The 26652-nt window shown below is 52.6% G+C and overlaps 2 protein-coding genes across 2 annotated transcripts; one reads left to right on the top strand and one right to left on the bottom strand.

Moving 5' to 3' along the window:
• LOC127063534 (T-box transcription factor TBX20-like) lies at positions 1–25672 on the bottom strand. The gene is made up of 6 exons (XM_050993471.1): positions 24920–25672; positions 19599–20025; positions 14300–14573; positions 9374–9541; positions 9202–9278; positions 1–1529 (listed from the first exon to the last, which is right to left on the bottom strand). The coding sequence occupies exons 1-6, from the start codon at positions 25089–25091 to the stop codon at positions 974–976; spliced, it is 1674 nt and encodes a 557-aa protein (XP_050849428.1). The 5' UTR covers positions 25092–25672; the 3' UTR covers positions 1–973.
• Positions 14646–16080, top strand: LOC127063548 (uncharacterized). The gene is made up of 2 exons (XM_050993496.1): positions 14646–14951; positions 15299–16080. The coding sequence occupies exon 2, from the start codon at positions 15361–15363 to the stop codon at positions 16039–16041; it is 681 nt and encodes a 226-aa protein (XP_050849453.1). The 5' UTR covers positions 14646–14951; positions 15299–15360; the 3' UTR covers positions 16042–16080.
• Positions 25673–26652: the final 980 nt, after the last annotated feature.

The raw sequence follows: 26652 nt of genomic DNA, 5'->3' as shown, positions 1-26652 counted from the left end.
TTAATGAAAATTCATTTTATTTTATTTTTTTTGTTCTGCTACATCGAGAAATACGGGCGTTGAAACTATGCTCTACCATCGGAATTCTTTATGTACAAATTACATCGTCTTCGAGGAAGACGCATTAATACTATCGCGGTATATGGTACAACTATTATTGAGTCTTTCTCTCTTTCGTACTCGACGTTCACGCAACACGCAAGCAAAACGCACATACACGCAAAACGGACGCGCGCTCTTCGCTCGAAGCGTACGAGAAATATATCATACAGATCCGTATAGGTACTCTTGTATATACAAAAGTTTACGCGTTAAACTCTAACATGGAAGAAAGCTCGCATCGTTCCAAGCGAAACAACGACGAGACTTCCTTCTTCGCACTCTCTACTTTACAATTATCGTCCTTCGAAGCGGCTTCGGCGGATAAAACTCTCTCATGCATTAGAATTTAAGAACGCTCGTCGCTCGTTTCCTTCCGTATCGATAAGATTACAAGACACACCTACGTGGAATTACGTCTACATAAATAGGGAGACGTTGGGAGATCCTCGAGGAGCGAAAAGAAAAAAAGAAAAAGAAAGATCGCTCTTTCTCTTTGGCTGCGCGCGAAACACAACGCGAGTATCCGTCGAACGGAACTTTGTCCTCTTTTCTTTCTTTTCCTTTTCCTTTCTTTCTCTTCTTTTTTTTTTTCTTTTTCAATGTCCTCCGATCGACGAATCGTCGAATTTTCTTCGCGCGAGACTAGACTACGATTAACGGAAAGAAAAGAACGCGTTTTACATCTACTTAGGAATTTACAACGTCTCCGTTTTCACTATCGCAAAAACTTGGCCACGTATGTTACATAGATACACGCAGGGAATAGAGAGGGTGAGGGGGAGGAGGGGAAATGTCATTCTTCTAGGAGCAAGGTCGAAGGAGGAGGAGAAGAAGAAGAAGAAGAAGAAGCGGAGAGACGGCGTATGGCTCGCTAATTGGGGGTGGACGGGCGTGCGCGCAGGGTCGTAGGCGGTGGCGTGCCGCTGGGATGAGGATAGGGCGCGTACCTGAGGGTAGCGGAGGGTGGCGAGGTCCGTCGGGAGATGATCGCGACCGGTGGCGGTTGCCACGACCAGCCTAGGGCAGTCGGGTAGGGAAAAGTCGAGGCCGCCGCGGGATGATAGGGAGAGGGTGAGCCGGTGGCGGCTCTGTTCGCGGGGTGAGTCTGTCCGACGGCGGCGCCGTAAAGGAGAGCCGTAGAAGCACCCGCCGCCGCCGTGAGCCACGGTGCCAAAGCCGCGGCCGTCGCGTGTCCTCCGTTCTCCTGCGACTGCTGCTGGTGTTGCTGGTGTTGGTGCTGGTGCTGATGCTGGTGCTGGTGCTGCTGATGTTGCTGCTGTTGAGCACCGAGGGCAGCGGCCGCGGCGGCTGCAGCGGCAGCCGCTGCCGCCGCCGCCGCCGGCGAGGATATCGCTAGGTGCTCGTACAATCTCACCGGTGGTACTCCGCATCTCACCAGCTGTTGCTCCATCAGCTCCATAGGATCTCTGCAAACATGTCATTAGAGCTAATCGGATATCCTCGTTGGTTCTTATTAGAAAATCGTCTTTAAAGACGAAAGGAGAAAACTCGAGCGGAAGATGGACGCGGGATAATTAGCGGGAGCTTTTCTAATCGACGTCCGTAGGACTCCTCTCTCTCGCGGTAACGCGGCGTATCGCAATAACGTGATGGATGAATTCGTACGGTCGGCCTCGAAGGCATAATTAGGGTTAATTACGAGCGATTGTGCGTTCGAGCCGATCCTTCGGGCTTCGTTACGTCGCGCGAGAGGACGAGGGGAAATGCTAACGAGCGGATTATTGGCCGATCGCGAGCGCCGTCGAGAGAGCTCGTGGTGCTTTTAAGTGTCGCGACCCCGCGCGCTAGTCGATGATAATTAATGCGCCTCGGCCATGGTTGGTGTTATTGCGAAATCCAAAGGTCCGAGAGGTGCCGCGTCATTTCCTACTTTGCCGATTACGCGCGGGAGCGGCGCGCATCGACGATGACCGTCTCCGCGAGATAGGTGGGTTCTTAATTATCCTAACGTCCTTTCTGCTAACGTCTTCTCTCTCTCTCTCTCTCTCTCTCTCTCTCTCTCTCTCTCTCTCTCTCTCTCTTTTACGACTCGCGCGTAAACGACGTACTTCCTCGGCTCGATTTTTCTTCGGACGGGCGATCCGATCCTTCTCTCGAAGCGAGAGAAAAGTGCCTTTGCTTCTCCCCGTGCCTTTCGGTAGTCGAGTGCTCGAACGAAAACTTGATACTAGAAGCTTGGACGATAATTTTAGCCCGACCGGCCGACGATGATACCACCGATCGATCATCCAGTTCCCCGAAACGCACCGTAGCGCGATGCTGCTCGTCGGTCTGGAGATTGTCTTTCACGAACGGCGCTTGATATTTCAAGGTTTCGAATCGTACGCGCCTCCTCTCTCTCTCGCGCGCGCGCGCGCGCGTCAGGTCGAAAAGTAATTCAAAGCGTACGAAACGATAGCGATAAACGCCGAGGCTGCGCCGAGAGGGAAGGGTACGGAGGAAAGAAATCTCTTTGCTACTGGATCCCTTTCTCGGTGGGAGATAAAAAAATCGATAACGATCGATTTTGACTTTGCCGAGTCGAGAGACGGAGCAAGGAGGAAAAGGATCGCTTCTGGCGTACGATTCGATCTCGGCGAAACGGTGGTAATCGGGCGTTCTCCGTGTATGGAACGTTAAACGGCGCGGGCTCCGGTTACTCTTTGAAACGCTCGAAAAAGGCGCGAACGATCGAGACGTCAAAATAAAGAGGGTAACGAGAGCGGACGGAGGCAATAAAGGAGGAGAGTTTTGCCCGAACGGCCGTGACCTTTCGCACCTTTCTTACGTAGAAATCGCGGCGAACGGGACCGATGAAGCAGTTTTGAAATCGTAAAGACTCGAAAGATCGAGAGCGACGAGGAACGCAAACTCGTAAGAGGAAGCGAGGAACAATGGGGTCCGGTGTGCAGTTCCTGCGTCTCGGTTACCACGCGTTGGCCATATACCGCTTCTTAGCACGTAACACGAGACCCGAGGTAGAAGCGGGGGTGAGAGGGGGAGGGAGGGAAGGCGCGTCGTGTGCGCGCGACCTACATAGGTACACGCACCGTGGTGTGCCACGTAAGCACGCGATTTCTGGGCCCTCGCGGCAGCTTTCGGCCCTTTGCCCAGTCACCGAGGGAAAAGGGAGAGGGATTAGGGAGCCCGCGGTTAATCGGCCCGTCCCCGCTTCGAGCGACCGGACCACACACCGGCTTTGCGATCGTCTTCCTTCCTTCCGTCGTCCTTCCTCTTTTCAGCTTACCACCGAGAGACGCGCGCTTTTCGCGAGCCTCGATCGTTCGTTAAAATTGCCCGAGAAGCCGAAAAATAGTCGACGACTCGCTTTTTTTAATGCGATATGTAATGTTCGCACTGCCGCGCACCGTTATCGAGAGGCACATCTTAATTCGTGTTCGTCGACGAAGACGTATAAGCGAATTCATTTTATATTTCCAATCGGTATCTTTAATGTCGATCGTTTTGTAACGTAGTTAAGAGCTATACTTTCACCTCGGTTAGAGCACCAGGTGCAAAGGATTCCTTTCCCATTTTTTTTCCTCGCGACGAGCGAGTCCGATAAGCATCGTCTCGGAGATCCGGCAGGACGATACGTTTGGTAAACCAATAACATCATCGTGTCGACACTTTGAACGCGGGAGGATAAAAGGCAGCTGACGTATATCTTCTTCTTGCCGTCGTTGAACACAAACGATACACGATCGATACGACGTAGGAAGGAAATCGGGACATCCAAGACTCGCGATTAATGATCGTTGGACGGGGGCACCTGTATATTCGCCAAGCGGAAATGACGTTGTTGCTTCGAAAGTACGAGGAGAGACGGCGGTGGTGGCCCAGAGGACTATGGCGATTGCGGCGTCGTGCCTTCCGGCCTTGAATTATATCTTTAATGTTTTCATAAAGCTTCCTCATGTACGAACAATAAAAGCCCTAATTACGGTGGTTTCGCCAGGACGAAAGAGCTGCCCCCGGCTCCTCCGCTGCCTATTACTATTCCCTCTATGGGCGCTCCTGTAATTGTTACACCGCAATAAATATTCCTCATCGATCTGACGAGTCTGCGTTTCCCCGTAATGGCGCGGTTACGCTCGAAACGTTCTAATTAGAGGCCACCGCCGTTACCCATTAAAATGTCCATGACGTTCGCACGGCTACACCCTTCGAGAGCGAGCGAGCGAGCGAGCGAACGAGCGAAGGAGCGAGAGAGAGAGAGAGAGAGAGAGAGACGGGGTTATATTCTCGTCTCTTTCCCTTCCTTCTTTTTCGAGAGCAATCCATACTCGAGTGCCTCTGATTTTCATCTACTGCTAAAAGCATTAGGTAATACGTTTTAAAGAAAGATCGACTTTTTCAAACGTTTTTTGAAACTCGAAGCGTTATGTAGAAGCGGTGGAAGGCGGAGTGTGAAAGAGTCGGCTTTGCACGGGTCGCGATATTAATGCCGAATGAATTCCATCGAGCGGGGAGCCTGTTATTCTCCGTCTACCCTGGGGCTGACACAGGGCATTAGGTAAGTGGTAGATAATAATAGGTTACACCCCACTGATGGCCGAAGGTAGTCCATCGAACGGTGCGGTTCGACTCCCCTTCGCTTTCTCCGTTCGCGCATACAACGCACGCATGTAGATATTCTCTCCTACCAACGCGTACGGGACGACCATCGGGGATCGTACGAAGATGTCGTGGACATGTGTCATTGACGAATCGAAAGGATAACTTTTTTCGATCGTACCTTGTTGTTCGAAGAAATCTCGAGGTAGCGTGTTTACTTCCAAGGACGACATCGAGGAACGCGCAATGAGAAAGGACGTTAAAAGGACTCGAAGGAAGAAAGCGAGGTTCGTTTTTGAGAGGGTCAATGCGTATATTACTCGTACGTACATATACACGCATATACGTGTGTATATATATACATATGTATATGTATATGTATATATATATATATATATATATATATATATATATATATAAATAGATAGATAGCTAGAGAGAGAGAAAGGGAGAAGGACGAGTGTAACAGCGAAGAAATTAATAGCCATAAAATATGAATAGAAATTAGCAGGTTCGGGGTGGCGTGACGCGTTTGCTCGCTCATTTCCTTTCGGCGCGTTGAAAAACAACAAAACAACGCAAAATACGGTCGAGCCTGTAATTTACCCCGGCTGCCGCCGAGCGCGCGCGCGTGTGCGCGTGCATGTGCGTACGATCCCACACGCACGTCCGCGATCGGACTCGCGATGCACGGTCTTGTACGTACGTATATACGTGCGTTTATAGTACACAGTCGACCGATAGCAGGGTGACCGAACGCGTTCGTGTAGGTGTTCCTCGCGAGCCTGTTGCTCACGGCTCGAGTCATCATCGTCGTCGCACGGTAGGTATGGTAGGTAATGATCCGGTAATGACCCTGACGCCTCGCCGCCTCGCCGCCTCGCCTCCCCCCCGAATGCCGCGCGGGGTATGTGCTTCCAAGCTCTCCTCCTCTTCCTCACCCTTGGACACTAGCGACACACACCATCGCACCGTCGCTACCACCACTACCTGAGCACCTTTCTTCTCTCTTTCAAAGGCTCTCGATGATGCACGGCGAGACCTTTGTTTTTGCGTTTTAAACGGCGGTTATTAGCTCCGTAGCAGTCCCCTCTGTTCCATCTCTCTTCTTCCTACGGCAAGGCTGCCTCTTTTGCTCTCTATTCATCTCGCTCGCTGGCACTTTGGTAATGGGGCCCGCTAATGGGCCAAGAAGACTTTGGTGTATCGATGTCTGTGCTGCTGCCGGTGCCGCGCTCGAAGATGCGCTTCTACGCCAGTAGAGGAGAGGAATAAGTTGGTCGTGTGCGTGGCGAGAAAAAGGGTCCACCGTGCGTCGAGCGCGAGAGAGATCGAGATGGAAACGGAAGAGAGAGTGTGCGTCCGTGTACGGCCGCGCGCGCACTCCAGAGAGGGAGAGAACGAAAAGACGGATGGCGAGGCGGAAAGCGAGAGGAAAAGAGGGAGAGGGCCAGGAGCGGCAGCGGTAATGACAGGCCGTCCGCTCTCGAAGCTAATATAGATGAATGCCCTGCCCTCCTTGCCCTGCGGAACGAGGGAGAGAACGGAATCGCTCTCTTTCCTCCTCCTGCTCCTCTCTCGTCCCTCTCTTCCTCCTGGCATCTCGAGGAACGACGAAAGCTGCCCGGTGGCGGCAATGCAGGGCGAAATGGACGCGATCCATCCCTCTCTCTCTCTCTCTCTCGTTCGCTCGTTCGGTCGCTCGGTCGGTCGGTCGCTCGCTCGCTCGCTCGTTCTTTCTACTCCTCCGAGCGCATACGCGTACGCGAGAGGGAGAGGGAGAGAGTCTATCTATCAGCGCCGGCGTGAAGTGGGCGGGAGCATGCGCCGTATTGCCCCGTACGGCCGCTCTCTCATTAACTCTGGACGCCGCCGAAGCCCGCGTTGGACCGGGGAGGACCGCGGAGGGATGCTGCGTCGGCAGAGGTAGCAGAGGTAGCCGGCAGCCTCGAGAGAACGCGTTCGAGACACCGTCAGGAATTTCTTCTTTTCTCTCTCGATCGCAATGTTACGAACGCTCTCGACGAGAAAACTTTAAGTCTCGTCGACGACATAAACGACCCACTCGCGCACGTCGGAGATAACAAAATTGCGAGCAGCGATGAAGGAACTTTTTATCGAGTCATAAAAGATTTTCAATATTACGTCCCTAATTAATTGTAACTATCCTCGATCTCATAAAAGTCCGCTCGGAGAAGGAGTGATCTCCTTCGACGCCGATACACTTTTTTTAAATATCCCATTAAGTCGAACGTATTACGGCAGTGTAATCGAAGGGGAGATCGAAGGGCGGATGTTCGACGAATCGAGTAAATTTTTTAATAAAACCATAAAATCGTGGGGATAAATCGAGAATCATAATTTCGAAACGTATTGCTCCGCGCGCAGTCCCGAGCCTCTCATTAACTCCGGACGCCGACATCGCCGAAGATCATCCCAAAGAGGAGGAGGAATCGAGAGGAACCCGGACATCTGTTTTGCTTCGAGTCGTGTTTCTTCCTCCTCCTCGTATTCCGCGCTCGTTCGATCCCACCTACGTAGGTAGTAGCTAGGTGTAGTTTTCCACCGACTGTAAACGCCGAAGAGCGTGCTTTCACTGGACCGAGAAGGGACTTTGAGCGTCTTCGCGCCTTAAAGACGCTCGATCGAACGGGTCAGCGGGTAAAAGATCCGAGTGACGGAGCAAGATTTGAGTGGCCCCAGTTTAGGCAGGTGCTGATTTGGGGAGGGTCATGGTGAACCGGCAACAATCCGGGAAGAGGTCGTGCACTTTTCGGTTCGAACCTTCGAAGGCGTTGAAACGGCGCGCATCGATCGTATAATTAGATTAATATCTAAGATAGAAGGCTCCTCTTCTGTCGAAACGCAAAGACCGGATATCTCGATCGTCCCTCGAACGATTCGAAAGATTTTTCTGGCAAAGCCGGAACGCTGCCTCGTCCCCGCTATCGACGACGCCGACGACGACGACGACGACGAGGAATAAGAAGAGGAAGAGAAAGAGGCAATAAGGGAGCGACGGTAACTTAATCCCTATCTAAATCTCCGCAGTTAGTATTTCATCGTTAGGAGCGAACAAACAATTTAATTAAGATCCGCCCATCTTCGATCGTGGCGCGCAGGTGTTGCAAGTAGCGACTCTCCTCGTTGTCGTTGTCGTCGTCGTCGTCGTCGTCGAGGAGGCTCGACAAAAGAAAAAAAAAGAAGAAGAAAAGAAAAGAACGAAGAAAAAAAGAAAAAGGAAAGAAGGAAGAGACGTTCGAAGCGCGAGGTCGCGTTGTTCGAGTTTCGATCGTAAAAAGGGGGAGGAGAGAAGTTTATCGGGCGAGCGTTATCGATTCGTGGACACGCCGTTAGTAGCGTTCTTTGTGCGATTTGCATAAAACCTTGAATTGCGCTCGAGCGAGCTGCTGGCGCTGTCGTTAACAATTTAGTGGGCGTGTTTGCAATTTGCGTCGACTCGACCGGACTCCGCGTGTCCGTGCTCATTATCGCGCGAACCCTTTTCAAAGTTCGCATCATCGCCGAGAGAAAATCGAGGACGACGATAAGGATAACGCGTTCTAGATGATCGAGAGAGCTCTCGATTATCGCCTAGCTCGGCCAACGTCGAACTAACGATCCTGAGGAATCGTCGGGATCGATCGATCGACCGATCGGATCGAAAAGATAACAGCTCTCCGAGGAGAACGCGAGAAAGTGTTGGAAAATTTGTCCGATTAAATTTCCACTTAAAGCGATATACGCAGATAATTTATAAACGGTAAAAACTCTTTTTCGAGAGCTACGTTCCTGTTTATACGAAACCATCGAGAGAAGACGGAACGCGGCTACTAAGAGCAGGTGCGTCATCGTTCATGCAGATAGATGGTCGTGGATAATAAGAAATCGGTCGAGAGAACGCGTGCACGCTTACTCGCGATATACCTATCTAATAAAGTATCGTGCATCGTTTAACGTTGTAGAAATTTTGTAATTTAAGCTAGGACGCGATCGATCATTTCCGATATATTACACACCTTTTACGCGACAAGTCTTTCTACATGATATTTTTTGTTTCGTTTCACGGCCGACTATATTTTACACGCCGCGAATTACGCGTCAAATTAAATAAGACGAATCTTGAAAATCTCAATTTACGTTTCACAAAAAAATATACGAGATACAAAGAAATACTTACGCAACGTCCGACGTTAATTGCAACTCGATTTAGCGACATTGTCGTAGTCGTAGTCGTAATGTTACAAGTCGATTAAATACGTACGAAAAAGATTACTACGCGTTCGAGAAATAGAGAGAGAGAGAGAGAGAGAGAGAGCAATTACGCGATAAATTATACCCTGCTACGCGATACGCGAGATTTCCCGATCGCAGAGGTAACGTTTGCTGCTCACTTTCCTGACAGCTTTCGCGGCTCGCTTACCACGCCGTTTTCAATAACTTTGCACGATAACAATTTATTCATTACCGGCATGCTAATCGCTCGCTTCGCTCGATTCCTCGGAAAAATTGTATTCTTATATCGGAATGTTTCTTACGTACCGATCGAAATCCGTCAACCTCGAGGAGTCTCTGAAACCCTTCGCGAACGGATTACTGTCGATCTTCAACTTCGTGATCTGCGAGAAAGGAAAGAGAAAGAGAATAAGTTTAGCGAGGAAGTATCAGCAACGTAAAAGTTCGTAGAACGAATTGCGAAGATGAATGTTCTCACCAGCTGATTTTGGTAGGCCGTGACCGCGGTGAAGATCGCCTCGGGGAAAATGAACGTTTTGTGTTCCTCTTTTCGGAGATCGCTGATCTGGAGATTGTTGTCGTCCGTTTGCTTGCATCTCACCAAATGTATTCTGGGTTGATACTTGTGCATCGAGTTCAAAACGATCTGCAATCAAAGGTACAAACAACGTGTACGTTGGTAAGGTAAAATGTATGTAAATCTAGAGATACTCGGGCTACTCGTCTCTTTTTCCGCGGCATTGTCTCTGACAGAAAATCGATAGAAAATGCATAGGTCTTTTAGCGAGTATCCGCAGGCGCGTACGTAGAGACGCACGTAGAGACGCACGTAGGCGCGAAAAACTCGGATACGGAAGTCGAGTTTTTACGCTGAAACTTTAACGTCGTGACATTTGCCACGGCAAAATACCGTTATTAAAGTCCGCGCGTGTATGAAAGTACGCGCGGCAGAGACAGCGACGAGAGAACGAACGAGTCCTTCGCGATCGAATACGTACGCCTTTTTACAAACTATCGACCCAAACTACGTCCATGCCTACGTTAATATATAGACACGCGTACGCGTGCGTTATTAATCGATTTACTAATTAAGCTCGCACGCGTCTATCCTACGAGTAACCTCTAAAGATATTTATAGCCGGACCGACGAGAAATTAAATATCACGTTCGTACGGTGCCGATTCTAAATCAAACCGACCATCGTTTCTACCTACAACGAAGACGATAAACTTTTCCTACTTTGTAGTTTTCTTTTTTTCTTTTCTTCGAAAGAAACGCACGACGTCGTAATCGTTTCGTTCTTTCGCTACTTTGGCGTTTCTCCGACACAATATTGCAAAGAAAAAGAAAAAAAAAAATAACTTTTAATAGTCTCGTTTCTTTCCTCTCGAAGGAAGAAACTAGAGCAAAAATCGCAAACTTTGAGGCTACCACTCGACGTCGCCAGAGAGAAAATAGTATTTGCTTCCAAAAGGATCGATATTAAGAAATCGAACGAAACGTTTGAACAATCGCGCTTCTCTCTCGCTTTCTTTCGAGCGAGGAGGAAAGGAGGAAGGAGAGGCCAAAAGGCTGAGATGTGTGCGTGAGTCATCTCTCTCTCTCTCTCTCTCTCTCTCTCTCTCTCTCTCCTTCCGCTTATATCTTCCTTTCTCTGTCTTTACGGCGCCACGAATGCCAGTCGTCGTGCGAACGAGACTCGAAAGTCAGGGCTGGCATGAAGGGACCCAATGCCCAAAGACTCTTCGGGCCACCTGCAGCCGTTAAGTTTCAACAGTTGCGCCACCGCAGCCGCCTCTATATTTCATATTAGCGATAATGTATAAGTCCGGCTACTGACTTCTCTCTCTCTCTCTCTCTTTGTCTCTCTAGCTAGACACGTTTTATTGAGTAGACTAAATTTTCCCCAATCTTCTCGAACGAATTGTTTGACCGTATAGGTAGGTAGAGACCGAAATAGCATACGTACAACGTGGGTGCTCTTGAAAGTTTCTTTACACCTCCGTCGGACTCGTTCGTGCGTGCGAGCAACGCGGTGAGTGCTTCCACGGATTATCCGGATCTACCGCGCACTCGTATCAGGGCGAAATGTGAGGGCGTAATTACGCAAAGACTACGAATTATAGGCGAATTAATTAAACGGCCTGCAGGCGTAATCGAGCGTGTTCTTTTCTCTCTCCCCCGCTGCAACTTCATTGATTATAAAAGACGTAAATTCGGGCTTTCGCAAACTGGGTAGTGATCGTAGTGGCCGCTACAAAGTAATTCTCAAAGTAGGAAGATGAGGGTCCGACATACCGAACATAGAAGTTTGCATTTTCACGAGTTCCACTAACGGACAAGATTATCTTTCAAAAAGTTCTCGCATAAGCGGAAGAGACGAGGCTCGTACGTAAACGCCGATAAGGATCTAGAATGTAGTTCCTAATGCTGGTATGCCAGGTAAAAAAGGACTAAAATAAAGCAAGATAGAGATAGGGAGAGAGAGAGAGAGAGGCGAGAACACGTCGACGCTAAAACGATGCAGGGACCGTCTACGCGGTGGAAACTAACTCGAGGTAAAGGAGAAAAAAGAGAGGAAAGAGAGAGAAGAAAGAAAGAAGCATTGGCGTTCTTTGCGGAAACAGAAGAGGTCCGCGATCGGTGATGGGTCGAGCGCGAGGAACGATCACGATCGCGATATCACGAAAAGGAATCGCTTTATGTTCTCGATTATAGTCCTTCGGAATCCCGCGGCGCGTCCCTATTCGTTTTCTCGGCGCGCGAGTCGAGTGGTGGCACGGCAGGACACCCTACCGTAACTTGTCAGGAGTCCAATTTGCTCTACTCTGTTCGTTCTGTCGTCCCGGATAACCGAGCTGAAATCGCACGCGCGACCACGCAAGTCCTAAGGGGACTTTGCACGTAAAGGAGTCTTTCTTCGATTTATCAGCCACTCTCTCGCGCATTCCCGCCAGGAAGTCGGACGCGCGAAATTTAATCCTCGCAACCTTAAGCTCAACCTTAAGAACGTATTCCGTGGCGTTCGATCGTGAGAATCGATCCTTTTTCCAGCCGGGAATTCGCTCTAGCGTGTCTCGCCTACGAAAAAGTTTCGACTTTGGAGCGTGACAAAACGTAAGGTAGATTGGACGTAGGTACATAGAAAAACGTGTTGAGGACGATAAAAGATTAAAAATGATTTATGAACATTTATAAATCTCCTCGCTACGCGCAAATTCCTATCTTTCGAAAGGCACACACTCCATGCTAATTCGATCGAATAACTCAAGAGGTGGCTACGTAAGTCACGTGTTTATCGCTCCTTAATCCTCGCGATTAGGGTACATTAATATATTAAAAAAAAAAAGAAGGTAAAAAAAAAGAAAAGGAAGGAAAAGAAAAAAGGACGCCAAGTCGTTCGCCTTTCCTCAATTACATCGCGCTATTTTTTCAAGTCGTAGCAACGAGATTGTAGCCGAGTACTTGAGTAAACCGTATACGTTTATCGGGCGTCTCGCAAGGATTCTCGATTATCGTGCAGCTTTTAAAGGCACGATAAAAATAGACACAAACAGTTTGCCGAGCTAGGTGGACGGCGATAGAAATCTCAATGACGGACGAAAGAGAGAGGATAGGCGCGAGTCGAGCCGGTTCTCTCGCGCGCAGGTGGACGCTCGCTTTTGGACCACCGTGTAGTAGCCGGCACGCAGGCGGGGGTCTTATAATATCGCGTCATACGAAACGATGAAATAGCGGCCGTAGCGAAGGAATGTTCTCTCTACCACTCGCGAGCCCTCGACTCCGACTTGACTGGCGGTTGGGTGTTGCGTTGCGTGGCTCTCCTCGAGCTCGACCGCTTTACCTTTTTTCTCTTTTTCTTCTCTCTCTCTCTCTCTCTCTCTCTCTCTCTCCCTCCGTTCCGCGCGCACAATAGAGACGGACAATCTCGTGACTCGACGATTATCAGAAAATCTATCTGTCCTGTAGAAAAAGAAGCCTCCTATTCCGGTTATCGTTATCGTCGAAATTAGAATTCTAGAGAGGGTGGGAGAGGCGAGGAGAAAAGTTTGGACATCCTCGATGATCCGAAAGAGTGGAAAGAGCAAAACGGGAGGGAACGGCCTCGAGGGAGATTCAAAAGGTGCTCAACGGGGCCGGGCGTGGGCTACCCGTGATCATCATGACAAAAGCTCCGGGCAAACATCCATTCAATTTATTAGCTTATAGGCATGCCGGTGTAGTACCCACTATATACCACCTACGACACCGCACCACACCACCGCGGTCGCCTATAATGATACCAACATTATGACTGTTCCGCGAGAACGTGGTGGAGCCGCGCACGAACGACCGACCCTCTCTTTCCTACCCTACCAAAGTAGCAGGATCCACTCTCCGCGCGTTATTCTTCCTTCTCCCATAGAGTTACACTTTTTACGGTTGGCCTTCCTCAGTCAGTGATATTTCAAGAGAAGAAGCGAAGAATAGGGCTGCGTCCGAGAGCATCCTCCGCTTCCACTCCTCGTCTTTCTAATTTTAAACCGGATATCGCGTAGCCTCGCCACGATCGTAGGGCTACCGATATTTTGCGATCGTTGGTGGCTAATTCGAACGGAGAGGTAAGCGGACGGAAACGAGAACTCGTCTTTTCGGTGAAATTCTTTTGAACGAGGTTACCAAAAGAAAAATCGTTTCGCGAGAATCGAAGAGAGTCGGACGCCCACGATTAACAAAGACGCAAGGAGGATCGAACTTGGATCGATGATAAACCGCGTCCTACGCTCTTTCTTTCCTTTTCGTTCTTTTACGAGGCCATTTTGCTGGCGTGCGCGCGCACGCGGACTCACCACGAAGAGACCGACGACCCGTCGACGAGGCGACGAAGAAAAGCGAAAGCGCGATTCGATGGAGACCGTGAAAGACGGCACCGTAATCCTCGAGCGTCAGCGTCAGCGTCGTCGTCGATGAAGACGCGCTGCGTCGTTCGGCTGAAAATTATGCGACGTCGTTCGAAGGAGAGAAGGGAAAGGAGGGAAAGGCGAATCGATTCGGCAAACGATCGAATCGCGTTTCAGCGCCGTCGTTCGAGAGTAAAGGATAACGTGCCTCGTGAATCCTCTCTTCCACGGAGTTCGCGAACCGATTCCTTTCCTCCTTCTTCCCTCGAGATCTCTCGAGATCGAATGTCCCCCTCGTGTTCGTACTCGTATACGGAGGAGGTGATACTAAACGCGTTGGTTACCTATATGAAATCCGATACGTAACGATGGCCGTAGAGTTTTACGATCGAACCGCTGCGTTCTCGCCGATACACCTAGCGAATTGGAACGCGGATAGGATTAAAATTCCGCGGTCGCGGATACGACGATTGTCGATCGTCGAATTCGTTCGCGGGAGGGAAAGAGAAACGAGCCGCGCTTACCTGGCCGTGCTTGTCCATGTCGTTGTTGGTGAGCTTGACCTTCTCGAAGGAGACCACTTGCTTCGCGAGTTGATCCCCGGTGAACGGTGAATCCGGATGGACGTAGAGACGAGGTGGCGCCGGTGGATCTGCCTTCCCGGCCACGAGCCAACAGCTTCTGTGATAGGCGTATCGATATCTCTTGTTGTCGACCGGCGCGATGTCCATCAGTACCGCGTAACGGCCTTCCGTTTTCAATCCTCGGAAGGAGACGCGACAGGTGGGGAACATCCGGCTGCGAATCGAGAAAAAATACGTCCGCTCGTTAGATCGCTCGCGTCGAAGAAAGAACGATCGGATTTAGCGAAACAAAGAAACGATCATTAACCTCCTTTCTTTCTGTCAAAAACGATGGCCGAACCGTCGGAATCGACCATCGGAAGTCTCGTTGGCACGAGCAGACGCTTTGATCGAAAGGGACGCCCGTAGGGCTTTCGAGCGTCGTTACGAGGTAGTAGTCACCCTTGAACCTCGTTATATGCAGTCAACTTTTCAACGCCTCCAACGTCCGCGCGCACGCGCCACCGTCGGCCGCGCTCCTCTGCGCGTCCTTGAATTCTTCTCGGCCCCGAGGACATCGAGGACCAAGAGATCCGAGGGATTCTTCCATCAAGTACGCAATCGCGATTTTTCCTTCTCGCGTTTTCTCCCGGCGCGACGACGACTAATTTACGTTCGACCGGCTATGATTGATATTCTCGCGCACAACGTCGTTGCCAAACGAGAACCGGCTACTAATCCTGATTGATCGATCGATTAAAGATACGTTAACGAGCGTTCGAATCGAACGTAACGCATCGGCGAAATGGCAAATACGCGTATCGCGATAAATACTAGATTAGGGGATGGGGAAATTAGCGCGACGAGTACGCGCTCGGCGCTAGCAGTAGCCCATCTCTCTCTCTCTCTCTCTCTCTCTCTCTCTCTCTCTCTCTCTTGACGACTCCAACGATCTCGCAGGCAATCGGTCAAAGTGGAGAACAACTACGGAGAAGGGAGAAAGGAACGGGGGATTCGGTGAAATGATCGGTACGCCGCGGCGAATGTGTAACGGTCAACCGATCGTTTGTCCGGGACCGTGCAATCATCGCCGACACAAGCGCGTAGAGAGGACGACCCAGAAGCGATGCTGCCACGCGCGTTCGCTGTTCGACGCCAAAGACGACAAAGTGGCCGGCGGCAACCTCGAGGAGGACGACGAGGACGACGACGACGAGGACGGCAAGAGGAAGAGAGTAGACCTTACGAAGGTCGAATCGCCGCCTCTTCTAGTGGACGAGGAAACGATTACGATGATCGAGAAAGCCATGCTCGTCAACGTCGCGATCTCGCAAATATTAATCGAGGACATTGGGAGACCACCTTCGTGCGACTCCAAAGGGAACGTCGTCGGCTCGTTGATGAAGTCCGAACGATATCAGGGGGAGCCGTCGGAAACTTCAAGAAGTTCGTCGAGAGGCATCTCTCCCGGCTCGAAGGGAAGGTCGAAGAAAATTGGTACTAAGAAAATGAGGGGAGCGAGGAAGAAGCCAATGCCAATCTGCGTCGGATTTGTCTTGTTCGTTTTCATCTACGCGATCGTTCACGCCTTCCTCTCCACAGTCGCTTGGCACCAATCTTTCTACGTGATTTTCCTTTCGAGCCAAATTTGCGGACTCGCCACGCTCGTTCTTTTCAAGACTACCGGCACGATTCCTTTGTAAATTCTTTTGAAAATTTCATAAAGTCCGAATAGAGATCGATCTTTGGTTTCTTCCTTGATCTCGTTGGGAGTTTTACTCGAGCGCCATACTTTGGCGCTCCTCCTCGTTAAAGGCGAGAAACACAAAGAGGAGGGACGTGCCCCGATCTCGATGAAAAGAAATCGTTTGAGAAAACGTCGAAGAAACCGCAAAGGCCGCAACCGCTTTAAAGAGAACGACCGCAAGGATTATCCTCTCGCGATTCGTGCGCGCGAAACCTTTCCCAAGAAACACGGCATCGACTCGCGTGACGAACAAGTTCGCGTACGTTCCAAAGATTGCCGCTCTCGATCGCTTTGCGGATTTCCAAAGAATGTCGTCGTTCGCTACGTTTCTTCTTTTCGTGTTTTTTTTCTTCCCTCGCTTTTTTCTCTTTTTTTTTCGCTTTCGAACGATCCTACGAGAGACGATCATCGTCAAAGTAACGACCCAAACGATTAGCGGATCGCTTTATCAGCCGATCCTATATGCTATTTACCGTTTCCAGACTCGTTCGAAACCGTCAAAATTGGTCTTTCTCTTTGGAACTAAGCGCAACGTATCCTCGCGGTTCATCATCGTTTAGCCCCGGCAAATTAAGCGGACGCAAAGAGGAGGCTCGATTCCATAGGCCGTGGCTAACGAGAGCATAATCGCGAGAACGGCTCGACCCTCGAAGTCGTTCGGAAAGCACCCTAAACCTTGCCGGAGTTGGCTCTCTCTCTCTCTCTCTCTCTCTCCCTCTCCCGTCATACATCTCTCAGGCCTCTGCCTCTCTCTCTCTCTCTCTCGCTCGCTCGCTCGCTCGCTCGCTCTCGCGGACGTACGCGCGTGCTGCCAGAGTCGCTTATTCACTGTCGAGAAGGATATAGCCTGGAACGGGCTCGGCGAGCGAAATAAGAAGAAGATAAAGAAGAGAAGAAAGAAGAAGAAGAAATACGGAGTAGGGTTCGTACAAATGGATTACGGAAGCACTGGATATTATACCGATCCGAGTGGCCATCCGACTTGCTCTTCGCTGTTTGCCGTGCTAACGACTTCTCTGGCCCTGGCCAGGTGGTGTCGCTATTATAATTATACTTTGGCCCATATCGTGCCCTCTCTGCTTTAGTCCCCACCACCTCTCTCTTTTTCTCTCGCACACTTCCTTTATCTGTCCTTTCGCATCTCATCCACCTTCCGTTATTTCTCTCTCTTTTCCGGCGACCTTCTTTTCCTGCCTTCCCTCGTCTCCTACACACGCGGAAATACGGACGGAGAGAAACGCACGGTACTCTCTCTCTCTCTCTCTCTCTCTGCGCGTGTGTGTACGCCGAGACTCGTCACGCGTGTGTTGAACGCCTATGATATAGGCTGGCTGGCACCTTGATGAAGGGTTCGCGTGACGAGTACCCTCCATATCCGCTCCTATCCTCCTCCTGTCTCTCTCCTCCTGACCTGCTCGTCCACACCTCCTACTATACTACCTCCGAGAGCGACGGAGGCTACGATTTAACGTAGGAGGAGGACCCGCATTCGCTCTTTCCTCCGCAACTACGACTCGTTTCTCTCGGAAGTCGAGCACGTAAATCCTTGGGAAAGGATCTTTCGTCGTTACGATGTAACTACTTGTCGAAATATAATCGTCCGTCGTGCTCGATCGAAACAAATTTTATGCAAGGAAAAGTCTCTCTCTCTCGAATGGCTTTTGTTTGCCATCTCGACGGTTGGTGTATTCGGAGGGAGAGAGGGAGAGAGAGAGGGAGAGGGCGTCAACGTGGGAAAAAGAAAGTTTGAGAGCCCGAACCTTGAAGAGAGGGGAGAGAGAGAGAGAGGGTCCTGGCACCCCGTCGGGCCAGACAATTCCACCTGATTGGTCCGAATTCGTATTGTCACTCTAGGAGAGACTGACGTTTTCGTTCGACTGGGATTTCGTGCCAAGTTTCGTCGTGCTAACGACGCTATTCGTGTATCGCCCACGGTATACTTGATATATCGATCGACTCGCCCAACTTACCCTTGCTCGCTATCTCGACGTTTTTAAATACCGCTCGGCGATAGGTAGCGCTTGCGTTGAAAAAGAAAGAAAGGAAGAAAGAAAAAAGCGCCCTCGAGATCCTCGAAAGTAGGAAATATGGAGAGTTTTCGAGCGTCGTCAGCTCGTTTTCGCGAAGAATCCGAACGTTAATCGAGCGCATTAATCGCGCAGGTTCCGGGAAGGAGGTGTACGAGTTATAGACCCGTCTAGGAAAGATAGTCTCGATTTCGTGCGAGTCTCGCTCGATCGAGTCGAGTCGGCGGCTTTTAATCCATCCTCTCTTTTTTCTCGTTCCACTCGTAAAGTCCTCTCCGCGAAGGAAAACTCAATTACGAATGCGCGCGTTTACGATCATCGAAGACGTTAGAAACTATCCCTCGTAAATATAAATCGCGCCGACGATCGTACCGTTAATAACGCATCGACGGACGCGTCGTCTCTTCTATCGAGGACAAGATGCTCGGATAATTCGAGAGCGTATGTGCGAGCATTCGTAAAAAGCGTGAAAGCCGATGGCCTTTCGCTCGGTTATTCTTTGGCCGAGAAGATAACGTCCGAGCGATGCTAAGCTAGCGTGACAACGAGAAGAACCGCGAAGCGTTCGGTCTTCCTTTCTTTCTTTCTTTCTTTCTCCGACGTTCGTACGTCATCTCGACCGTTATCTCGTTTCTTCGTACGAATCTATTTAACGTCGTTACCACACACGCTCGTATCGCCGTGAAAATCCACGAGCGAGAGAGGTAGAGAGAGAGAGAGAGGTAGAGAGGGAGGTAGAGAGGAGCTACGCGTTCTCGCTTGGTTTTAATTAACCGAAAGTGATTATATCGCTAGAAAAGTATTCTAGTTAAAGCGAGCAACCGAACGCGCTTATAAATTAGATTTTATTTTAGCGATTAAGGATTAAGATACGAGCTCGCTAAAAAGTTGGAAACGTTTCTCCTCCTCTCTTCTTCTTTCTCACCTCTGTCCCGCGTCGAAGCGTCCGATCGTCGATTTCGAGGGAGAGAGCTCTGACGGAGGAGACGATACCGAGTTACGCTCGAGCGGACGGAGATCCGTCTCTCTCGCTTCGTGCACAAATATCTCATAATTCTGACGTGGTCACGCATCCTGCCGGGGCCGCAGCTGCGGCCTCAACTTTATTAACATACCTATAAAAATGTGCACCGCGCGGTGTATCCATCCGCTAGCTCGTGCGCGAGCGAACGGCATAAATGGATGCAATAAATTACATCTAAAACTCCCTTTAAATATCTCGTAAAACGTCAGTCAATGAAATCCATTAGTTCAGGTACGGCTAACGCCGTGCAACGGACGCGCCGAACGCCGTTGTATTTTTCGTCCAGCCGTTCTCGCGTAATTCGCTCGGAAATTAAAGAGGCACGCTTCCCTCTCTTGGAACGTTAGAAATTAACACGGTCTCTCTCGCTCTCTCTCTCTCTCTGCCGTCGATCGCGGCGAACGAAAGTCGCTGTCCTCCCGAAAGTTTGAAACGGAGGAAAGCGCGCTACGCGGCTCGTACCGTCCGGTCTTGGTGATGATCATCTCCGTGCCGAGTTCGTTGAACTTATCCCACAAATCCTTGGTCTCGAGCTGGCACTCGACGTCCCGGAGCTCGTCAGAGTTGCAGCTCGTCCTGAGTCTGTGCTTTCTCTCGTGATGCTCGTTGCACCCGGGAGCGCCATTAGTCCCGTCGTATTTCCTCGAGGAGGAGGAGGACGAGCCGGTACTGAGATCGTCCGGAAGCCCGTGAACGGGTCCGTCCTCGACGCTGCTACACTCCTCGACGTCGACGTCCACGTCGACCTCCTCGTCCTCCTCGTTGGTCGACTTTTCCGTGCCCTCGCTCTCGGCCTCGCACGTCTCGACCTCCTCCTCGACCAGCAGGGCCTCGTCGTCCGTCACCACGGTGGCGGTCGCCACGATGTTGACCGGCGACGTTCTCGCGCCTGAAAATTAACCAAACGCAAGAGAAAATTACTCTCCCTTGTAAGCAGCTCTACGACCATACTCGAGGAACGCGCACGCACGCGCGGAGAGGGAGGGAGGGAGAGATGAAGGCGAAAGATATGTAAAGTCGAGGATAATTAATCGAGAAGCGAGCGCGCATCTGCCGCATAGTCGGCGCCTAATTAAACCGTCAGATTTGAAGAAAGGCACGCGCGCGCTCGCAAAGAGACGGCGTCGCGAGCCCACTGTGTACACAAACGTTAATTGCTTCGCTCTCTCGATACCGATCTGTTGATTCGTGCCGTTTCGCGCGAACGACGAGCGTCTTCCCTTCCGCGCGATATCTCAAATTGGATCCGCGTCCGATGGAAGAGGTGCCGCGGTCCGCGGTAGCGCCTCGCGACGTTGAGAAATTATTTAACGGCACGCACCGAGAGGACGCCTCGCGTCGCCTCTTCTTCCTTCCCCCGATCGGCGTCGATCCAAAGGGAGCCGCCGCGCTCGAGGACGTTCGTCTCAGGTGCGATAAGCGAGCGTGGAAAGGAGGCCGCGCGCGACCAGTAGCAGCAGTACCGGATTATTCGGGACTTTGACCATCGCTCGCACCTTCTTCCCACCGAAGCGCCCGAGGAGAACGGCTGCCAAAGGCATCGACGAGGAGAGGACAGGGCCTGCTCGATGAGGCCCCGAGTCGACGCATGCGCCAGATCCTATCGGAAATATAAACTTTTCTTCGTGTATAGACCCTTCGCAAGGCGGGAAGATTTAGTATCTTCCTCGTATCATTCGCTAAACGTATGAGAACTAACGAGTAGAAACGTGGCTTTATAATTTCCGGTCGAATAATTAGCTCGTTAATTACGCGCGAGCGCGTATCTCGAGCGCGACGAGCTGGCCCGTCATCGACCGACTCGCTCGCAACGTTCCTTTTCTCCCTTTCTCCTCTCCTCTTGCCCGCTTTAAGAAAACACGAATTATCGTCGAATCGCGATCGCCGGGAACCCGCGAGTAAAGGAGGATTCTCTCTTTGGGCGCGCCAAACTCGATCGGAGCCTCGACGCTTTGCGGTAGCTGCGCGCGAGAACCGAGGGCCGCGTATATAATCGTATTATAATATCTAATCTCGGCTGGCTCTGGGGAAACCAGTCCTTACATCCGGATTACATTCGCCGGCTGGCCGTCGACCGGCGGTCAAACGCGCTCGAACGCGCGAGCCGAGCGCTCCCTCGATCCTCTCCTTCTCTAGTTTTTCGCGATCGCCGCGCGCTTCTCTCTCTCTCTCTCTCTCTCTCTCTCTCTCTCCAGTGCCGAGCAAGTCATTCGCTCGGCAGAACGCGGAAAATTCGAAACCGTCGAAAGAGACTCGTTGCATCGCGAGAGAGATCGTCGTTCCCGGAGGCGCCTCTCGGTCCTCCTCTCGTCCCTTTCCTCTTCTTTCCGCGCGACTGCCGTTTCGAGAAATATTCGAAAGCGCGCGTGCTGCTCGGCCGACGAAGACGACGACGACGACGACGACGGCGACGACGAGGACGAGCCGGAGGAAACCGGTTCCTGTAGTCAAATTTCGAGCGATCCACGCACCGAAGAGCGCCTTTTATCTTCGAGTTCGATCGTTTCGAGACGACTACCGTTTCGTAACGTTTTCGAGCTCCAACTTATGGTTATCTCTCTCGCCTCTTTGGAAACTCGGCTCGCGCGCGCGTACGAACGACGGTATCGAGTGCGCTTTCGTCCGATATCATCTTATCTCTCCTCCATCGTCGCACGATATATTCGCGGTCCGACCGAGAGAGACCGACCCTTGCCAAAGGTAACTCTATTTTTCGATCGTCGTTCCGCTCGGTCTCGTCGACCAGGAAGAACAAGGGTCTACCTTCCTCTCTCTCCGTCCTCTTCCGCGGAATCGCGTTTCTTCCCTCTCGGTTTTGTTCTCGAAAGAGTTTCGACGAGTCCGACACAAAGGAGAAGGCGAGTACCTACGTGCGCCGACGATTTTCAACGTCCCTTTATTAGTCTCTTTCTCTTCGCTTTATTCGAGCGACTCGTTGCAAGAGCGCAGCCTGCTGCTGCTGCTCCCACCGGCGCTGCCGCTCCAGCCGAAGCGACTTTTGCTTTGCGAGATCGCGAGTGCGTGACACGCGGTGTGCGAGGACGGGACAAAGAAGAAAAAGGGGAGAAAGCGAGAGAGAGGGAACTCACGCAACGACGTTTGAGGTGTTAATTTTAACGCTGGATCGTCCGCGAGGCAAACGTCCTCCTCCTCTCTCTCTCGCTCTCGCTCTCGCTCTCGCTCTCGTCCGATCGCCGGCTGTTCCTTCGACGCACGCACCTATCTACGTATCTCTACTTATCTACTCACGTACGTACGTACGTACGTACGTACGTACCTACCTACGTACCCGCGCACTTCGAGAAAGGAGAATAATTTTCGATGGCTCAATAAGGAAATGGACAAATTCGAGGCTGAAAGTGGAGAAAAAAAAGAGGAAGGGGGAGGGGAACGCTCGTCGTCTTCCTCGAACGCGGATGTAAGGACGCGCGCGTTATTATTAGTCTCTCGCGTGTGTCGGTGCGCGTACGTGCGTGCAGATGCGAGAGCGCACGCAACGCGCGAAACGCTCACGCGATGCGCGGAACGCGCGCACGTTACCCCGTAACTCTCTCTCTCTCCCCCGGCGCATCCCTTCGGCGCCATTTTCCTTTCGTTACAGGTAGGTACAGGTAGGTGTAGCAGCGATCCGCGACTGCTTTTCCTCTCTCGTCGAAGATGGGAAAACGCGTTCGACGGAGGAACGGATCGATCGATCGATCGATCGATCGATCGATCGGAGAGGAACCGGACGGAACGAAACCAGACGGACGCGCTTTTCCCTTCGACTTCTTCGCCGCGAGCGAATTTGATAGGACGATTCGATACGGTCTATTCGTTTATCGCTTCCTCCATCGCGCTTAACACGTAGGTGCCGGGCATCGAAAGGTCCGTGAAGCACGCGAAACTCACGGAGCCGAGAACGTGATAATTCGTTGCGGACACGAAATCTCTATTCTTTCTCTCGGCGATTATCTCGGGCCGAGCCGGGCCGCCTTCCGCTCCTCCGCGATCCCAGCCTATACTTAAAGATAACCGGTTACCTTCGACGCGCCGATCAATTATCCATGCCCGTTTAACCGACTAAAACTCGCGAATCGAGGTCGCGACGAGTACGCCTGTACCTCCCTCCCCGCTCCTCGTTCGCTCGCGAGAAGACTATCCCGCTAGCGGAGCCAGCTTTTCTCCTCTTCCTCGACAAAGTCCAATCGCGCGTCTGGACTTTGTAAGGAGACTGCAACGTTTCACACCGGAAGCTTTCCGTAGGAACGAAAGCCGCCTTTCTCTCTCCCCCGCGCGCTTCGTCTCTCTCGTACGGTCCATCGCGCGCCAAGAAGGTGGTCCCACGATCTTAAAGCCAGAAGAAATATGACCGAGCTACCGACGTCAGCTTCCTTTTGCCACCACCGACGGCCGACCACCCAGAATCCTGTCACCACCCGACCCGTTCGAGGAAGGAACCCCGGCGAACCGTCGCGTTTGCCGGCCGTCCTGCATGGCGCGACGCCTCTGCCGAACTCCGAGAGGAATACGAGTCGAACGGTGCCAACGACCGCGGTCGTCGAGAGGAGGAGGCGCGACGAGCCCCACAAACGCCCTCCGAGAACGCGTTTTCATCCTCGCCTCCTTTTCCACCGAGTACGCGCACAGGTCCGGGTTCGAGACGACTCTCGCCCACCCCCGGCGTCGACATCCTCGACGCGCTCCTCGGCTGTCGACCGACGGACGGTAGCCCGATGGTCAACAACGAGAATTCGCGAGACGGCCGCGCGCTCGCGGGAGAGATCCTACGAGTTTAATCGCGGTGGGTATTTGACGTTTCCCGCTCCTCGCCATCCTCGAGAGGACCGAGCGACGGACGACGGGCTAGGGAGGCAGGGAGAGGGAACTCGTTCCGCGGAACGATTAAGAATCTCTAGATCGCTGCGAGAGAGCCCGTAATGGCGTCGTTAACCGCGCTAATGCGATTACCGGCTGAAAGCAGCGGACGAGTTCCCGAGGACAAAAACACGAGCGATCTGCGCGCTCGCCAACGGAAAAATATCGCCGACTCGCAGAAAATTATACGTCCGCGTATCTCTCTCTTCCCCCCTTCCCTTCTTCCCTCTCGACCCTATTTTCCCTCGACGCGGACGCATCGCCGCGCAACGATCCGTCCATCCGTCGATGTTATCGTCGACGCTCGAGCTCGGGCTTTCTCGCGATCGAACTCTGCTACCGTTTACGCGACGCTTTTCCGCGGAAAGGGGGCGAGAACGAAGACGAGTCGTGCGGCTCCGACGCGTCCACGGAGGGTGTTCGCGCCTACTCAACGGCGTAACGGACGAAGGGAGGACGGAGGGAGAGAAACCAGTTCTCGATCGGTCTTTTACCGAAGAGACGCCATTACGACCGTTCGATTCGCGGCCGAGATCGCGTTCGACTCGATCGCCTCGTATCGCGAGATCCGAGTAAATACGACGCGACGATTCGTTTACCTTGCTCGCTCGTAACCGAGAGAACTCGCAGTCCCGCGAGATAAGAGTTAATTGCCGTCGGAAGTAGGAGCGCGTCGCGGCGACGCGACTCCTCGGCTCTTGCCGTCGCGGCGCGACGAGACTACCACCGGCCGCGCACTACGGCGTTATCGCTCGATCGGAAAAAGCGAGAAGGTAGGGAAAGGCTCCGATCGTCGATCTCTTTGCGGCGCTCGCTCGTAACGCGAAAGCGGGCATTAACGAGACTCTACCGCGAACGGTGGCCGTCGGACGACGACGACGACGACGACGACGACGACGGATTTCTAGAATAACGAGGAAACTCACGATGATCGAGGGTCGATCCAGCGACGAATCCCTTAGCTGTAGGACACTCGAGGCCGGTGGCGGCGTTGCCGATGCCCTGCAGGTGGTAATGCCCGAAGGACGGACCCCTGGGCGCCATGATGGCCGCGATGCTAAAGTCCGTCGCCTTACCCCTCTCCCCCTTCGCAGGCATCCCTTCTCGCGCGACAACTCGCTCGCTCGCTCGTTCCTTTCTTTCTAACGTCTTCGCGTTTCTCTTCTTCTTCTTCCTCCTCCTCTCCTCCTCCTCCTCCTCCTCCGCCTCTTCCTCCTCCTCCGCCACCACCTCCTCTTCCTCCTCCTCCTCCTCCTCCTCCTCTTCTTCTTCCTCCAGCACCGCGTCCTCGTCCTCGTCCTCGTCCACGTTCTGCTCTATCTCTCGGAAAAGCGTCTCTCAGCGAGACGCGAGTCGTTTGCTCGACGACATGACGCGCGCGGCGACGGCGACGGCGACGGCGACGGCGACGGCGACGGCGAGAGCGTATACACCGCGAGGTCACGCGTCGTCCTTTCCGCGTTGTTTTACTTCCTCGACCGTTCTCACTCCCGAAGTATATATCTCTCTCTCCCGGTTCACCGAGAGAGACGCGCACCACGAAGATGGTCGAAAGAAAACGTAAAGCGCGAAGAGCCGCACAACGCGTCTGCGCTGCTCGACTTCCCGGACTCCACTGGCCCGGCGCTCCTCCTCCCACGCGGCAGGCTCTCCCCACCACCGGGGGCACCGGCACCGATCTCCCCCCGGGCCGCCGCGCGCGCCCACCCCGCCCCTTCCTCGCTCGCTAGAGGCCCGGCGGCGAGGGGGAGGGGCTGCGTCCGGCCGAGGGGCGGTCCCGAGCCGGCGAACGGCGCGTCCCAGCGGCTGGCCCGATTCGCCTCCGAGGGCGCCGTGCGGGGCGGAGCTTCGGCCGGTCTCCCGCCTGACCCCTCCCCGCCGGACGACGGAGCCGTTTCCACGACGGCACGCCCCCCCGACGCGGGCTAACCACCTCCGGCGGAATCGTCGAGCTGGCTTTCCTCCTCCTTGTCATCGTGTCGCACCCGCCGCTACTACCACGCTTACACCTCGGCTTCGCGCACTCGGCCGTGGGGCCGCGCGAAGACGCGAGGAGCGTAGCGCGTCCTTTACGCGCGACGTACCCGTACGTGTAGGTGTGTACGTGCGCGCACCGAGGGGGGCGGGAGGAGGACGGTGGCCGCGCGCACGACGAAAGGGAGATCGATCGACCTCCTCTCTCGTTGGATGGCCGGCGTTGGTTACACTCTACCTACGCCACCCTCTTCCTCCTTCTCCCGTTTACTCCCACCGCGAGGAGCACGCGTCGACGTTGCCGTCGCGGACGGATCGACGTTTCGAAAGCGACGCTCGAATCGTCGACGTTACCTACTCTCCTCCGCGTGCCCCCGAGTGCTCGCTCGCTTACCGCTTATCCGGCACCGAGTACGAGTCCTCCTACGGCTATCGCCTATGCTCTCCCGGCTTTACGGCCGCGCTCTCTCGATCGTCCCTTGCGTCCTCCCCCGAGGCGTACCGCGACTCTACCCGCACTAACCGCCCACGACTCTCTTCCGCGACCTACTTGGCCTTCGTCGAAATTATCGTTAAAAGGAATAAGAGATCGACGATCTCGTCGTTTCGATGGGATTCGCGAGTGAGAGCACCGAGCGACGAGTCGACGTTTACAAATTTCCTTCTTCCCCTTGCGATCGGAGAA

This window comes from Vespula vulgaris, chromosome 4 (assembly GCF_905475345.1).
Source record: "Vespula vulgaris chromosome 4, iyVesVulg1.1, whole genome shotgun sequence".
NCBI classification, from domain to species: Eukaryota; Metazoa; Arthropoda; class Insecta; order Hymenoptera; family Vespidae; genus Vespula; species Vespula vulgaris.
Note: the sequence above shows the minus strand (reverse complement) of the source record. Positions and strands in the feature narration are given on the sequence as shown.

Coding starts and splice junctions, on each gene's coding strand:
- LOC127063548 (XM_050993496.1), top strand. CDS start 15,361: ATGATCGGTACGCCGCGGCGAATGTGTAACGGTCAACCGATCGTTTGT.
- LOC127063534 (XM_050993471.1), bottom strand. CDS start 25,091: ATGCCTGCGAAGGGGGAGAGGGGTAAGGCGACGGACTTTAGCATCGCG. Junction 20,026..24,919: donor TGGATCGACCCTCGATCATC/GTGAGTTTCCTC, acceptor GTTAATTTTCAG/GCGCGAGAACGTCGCCGGTC. Junction 9,279..9,373: donor CGGCCTACCAAAATCAGCTG/GTGAGAACATTC, acceptor CCTTTCTCGCAG/ATCACGAAGTTGAAGATCGA.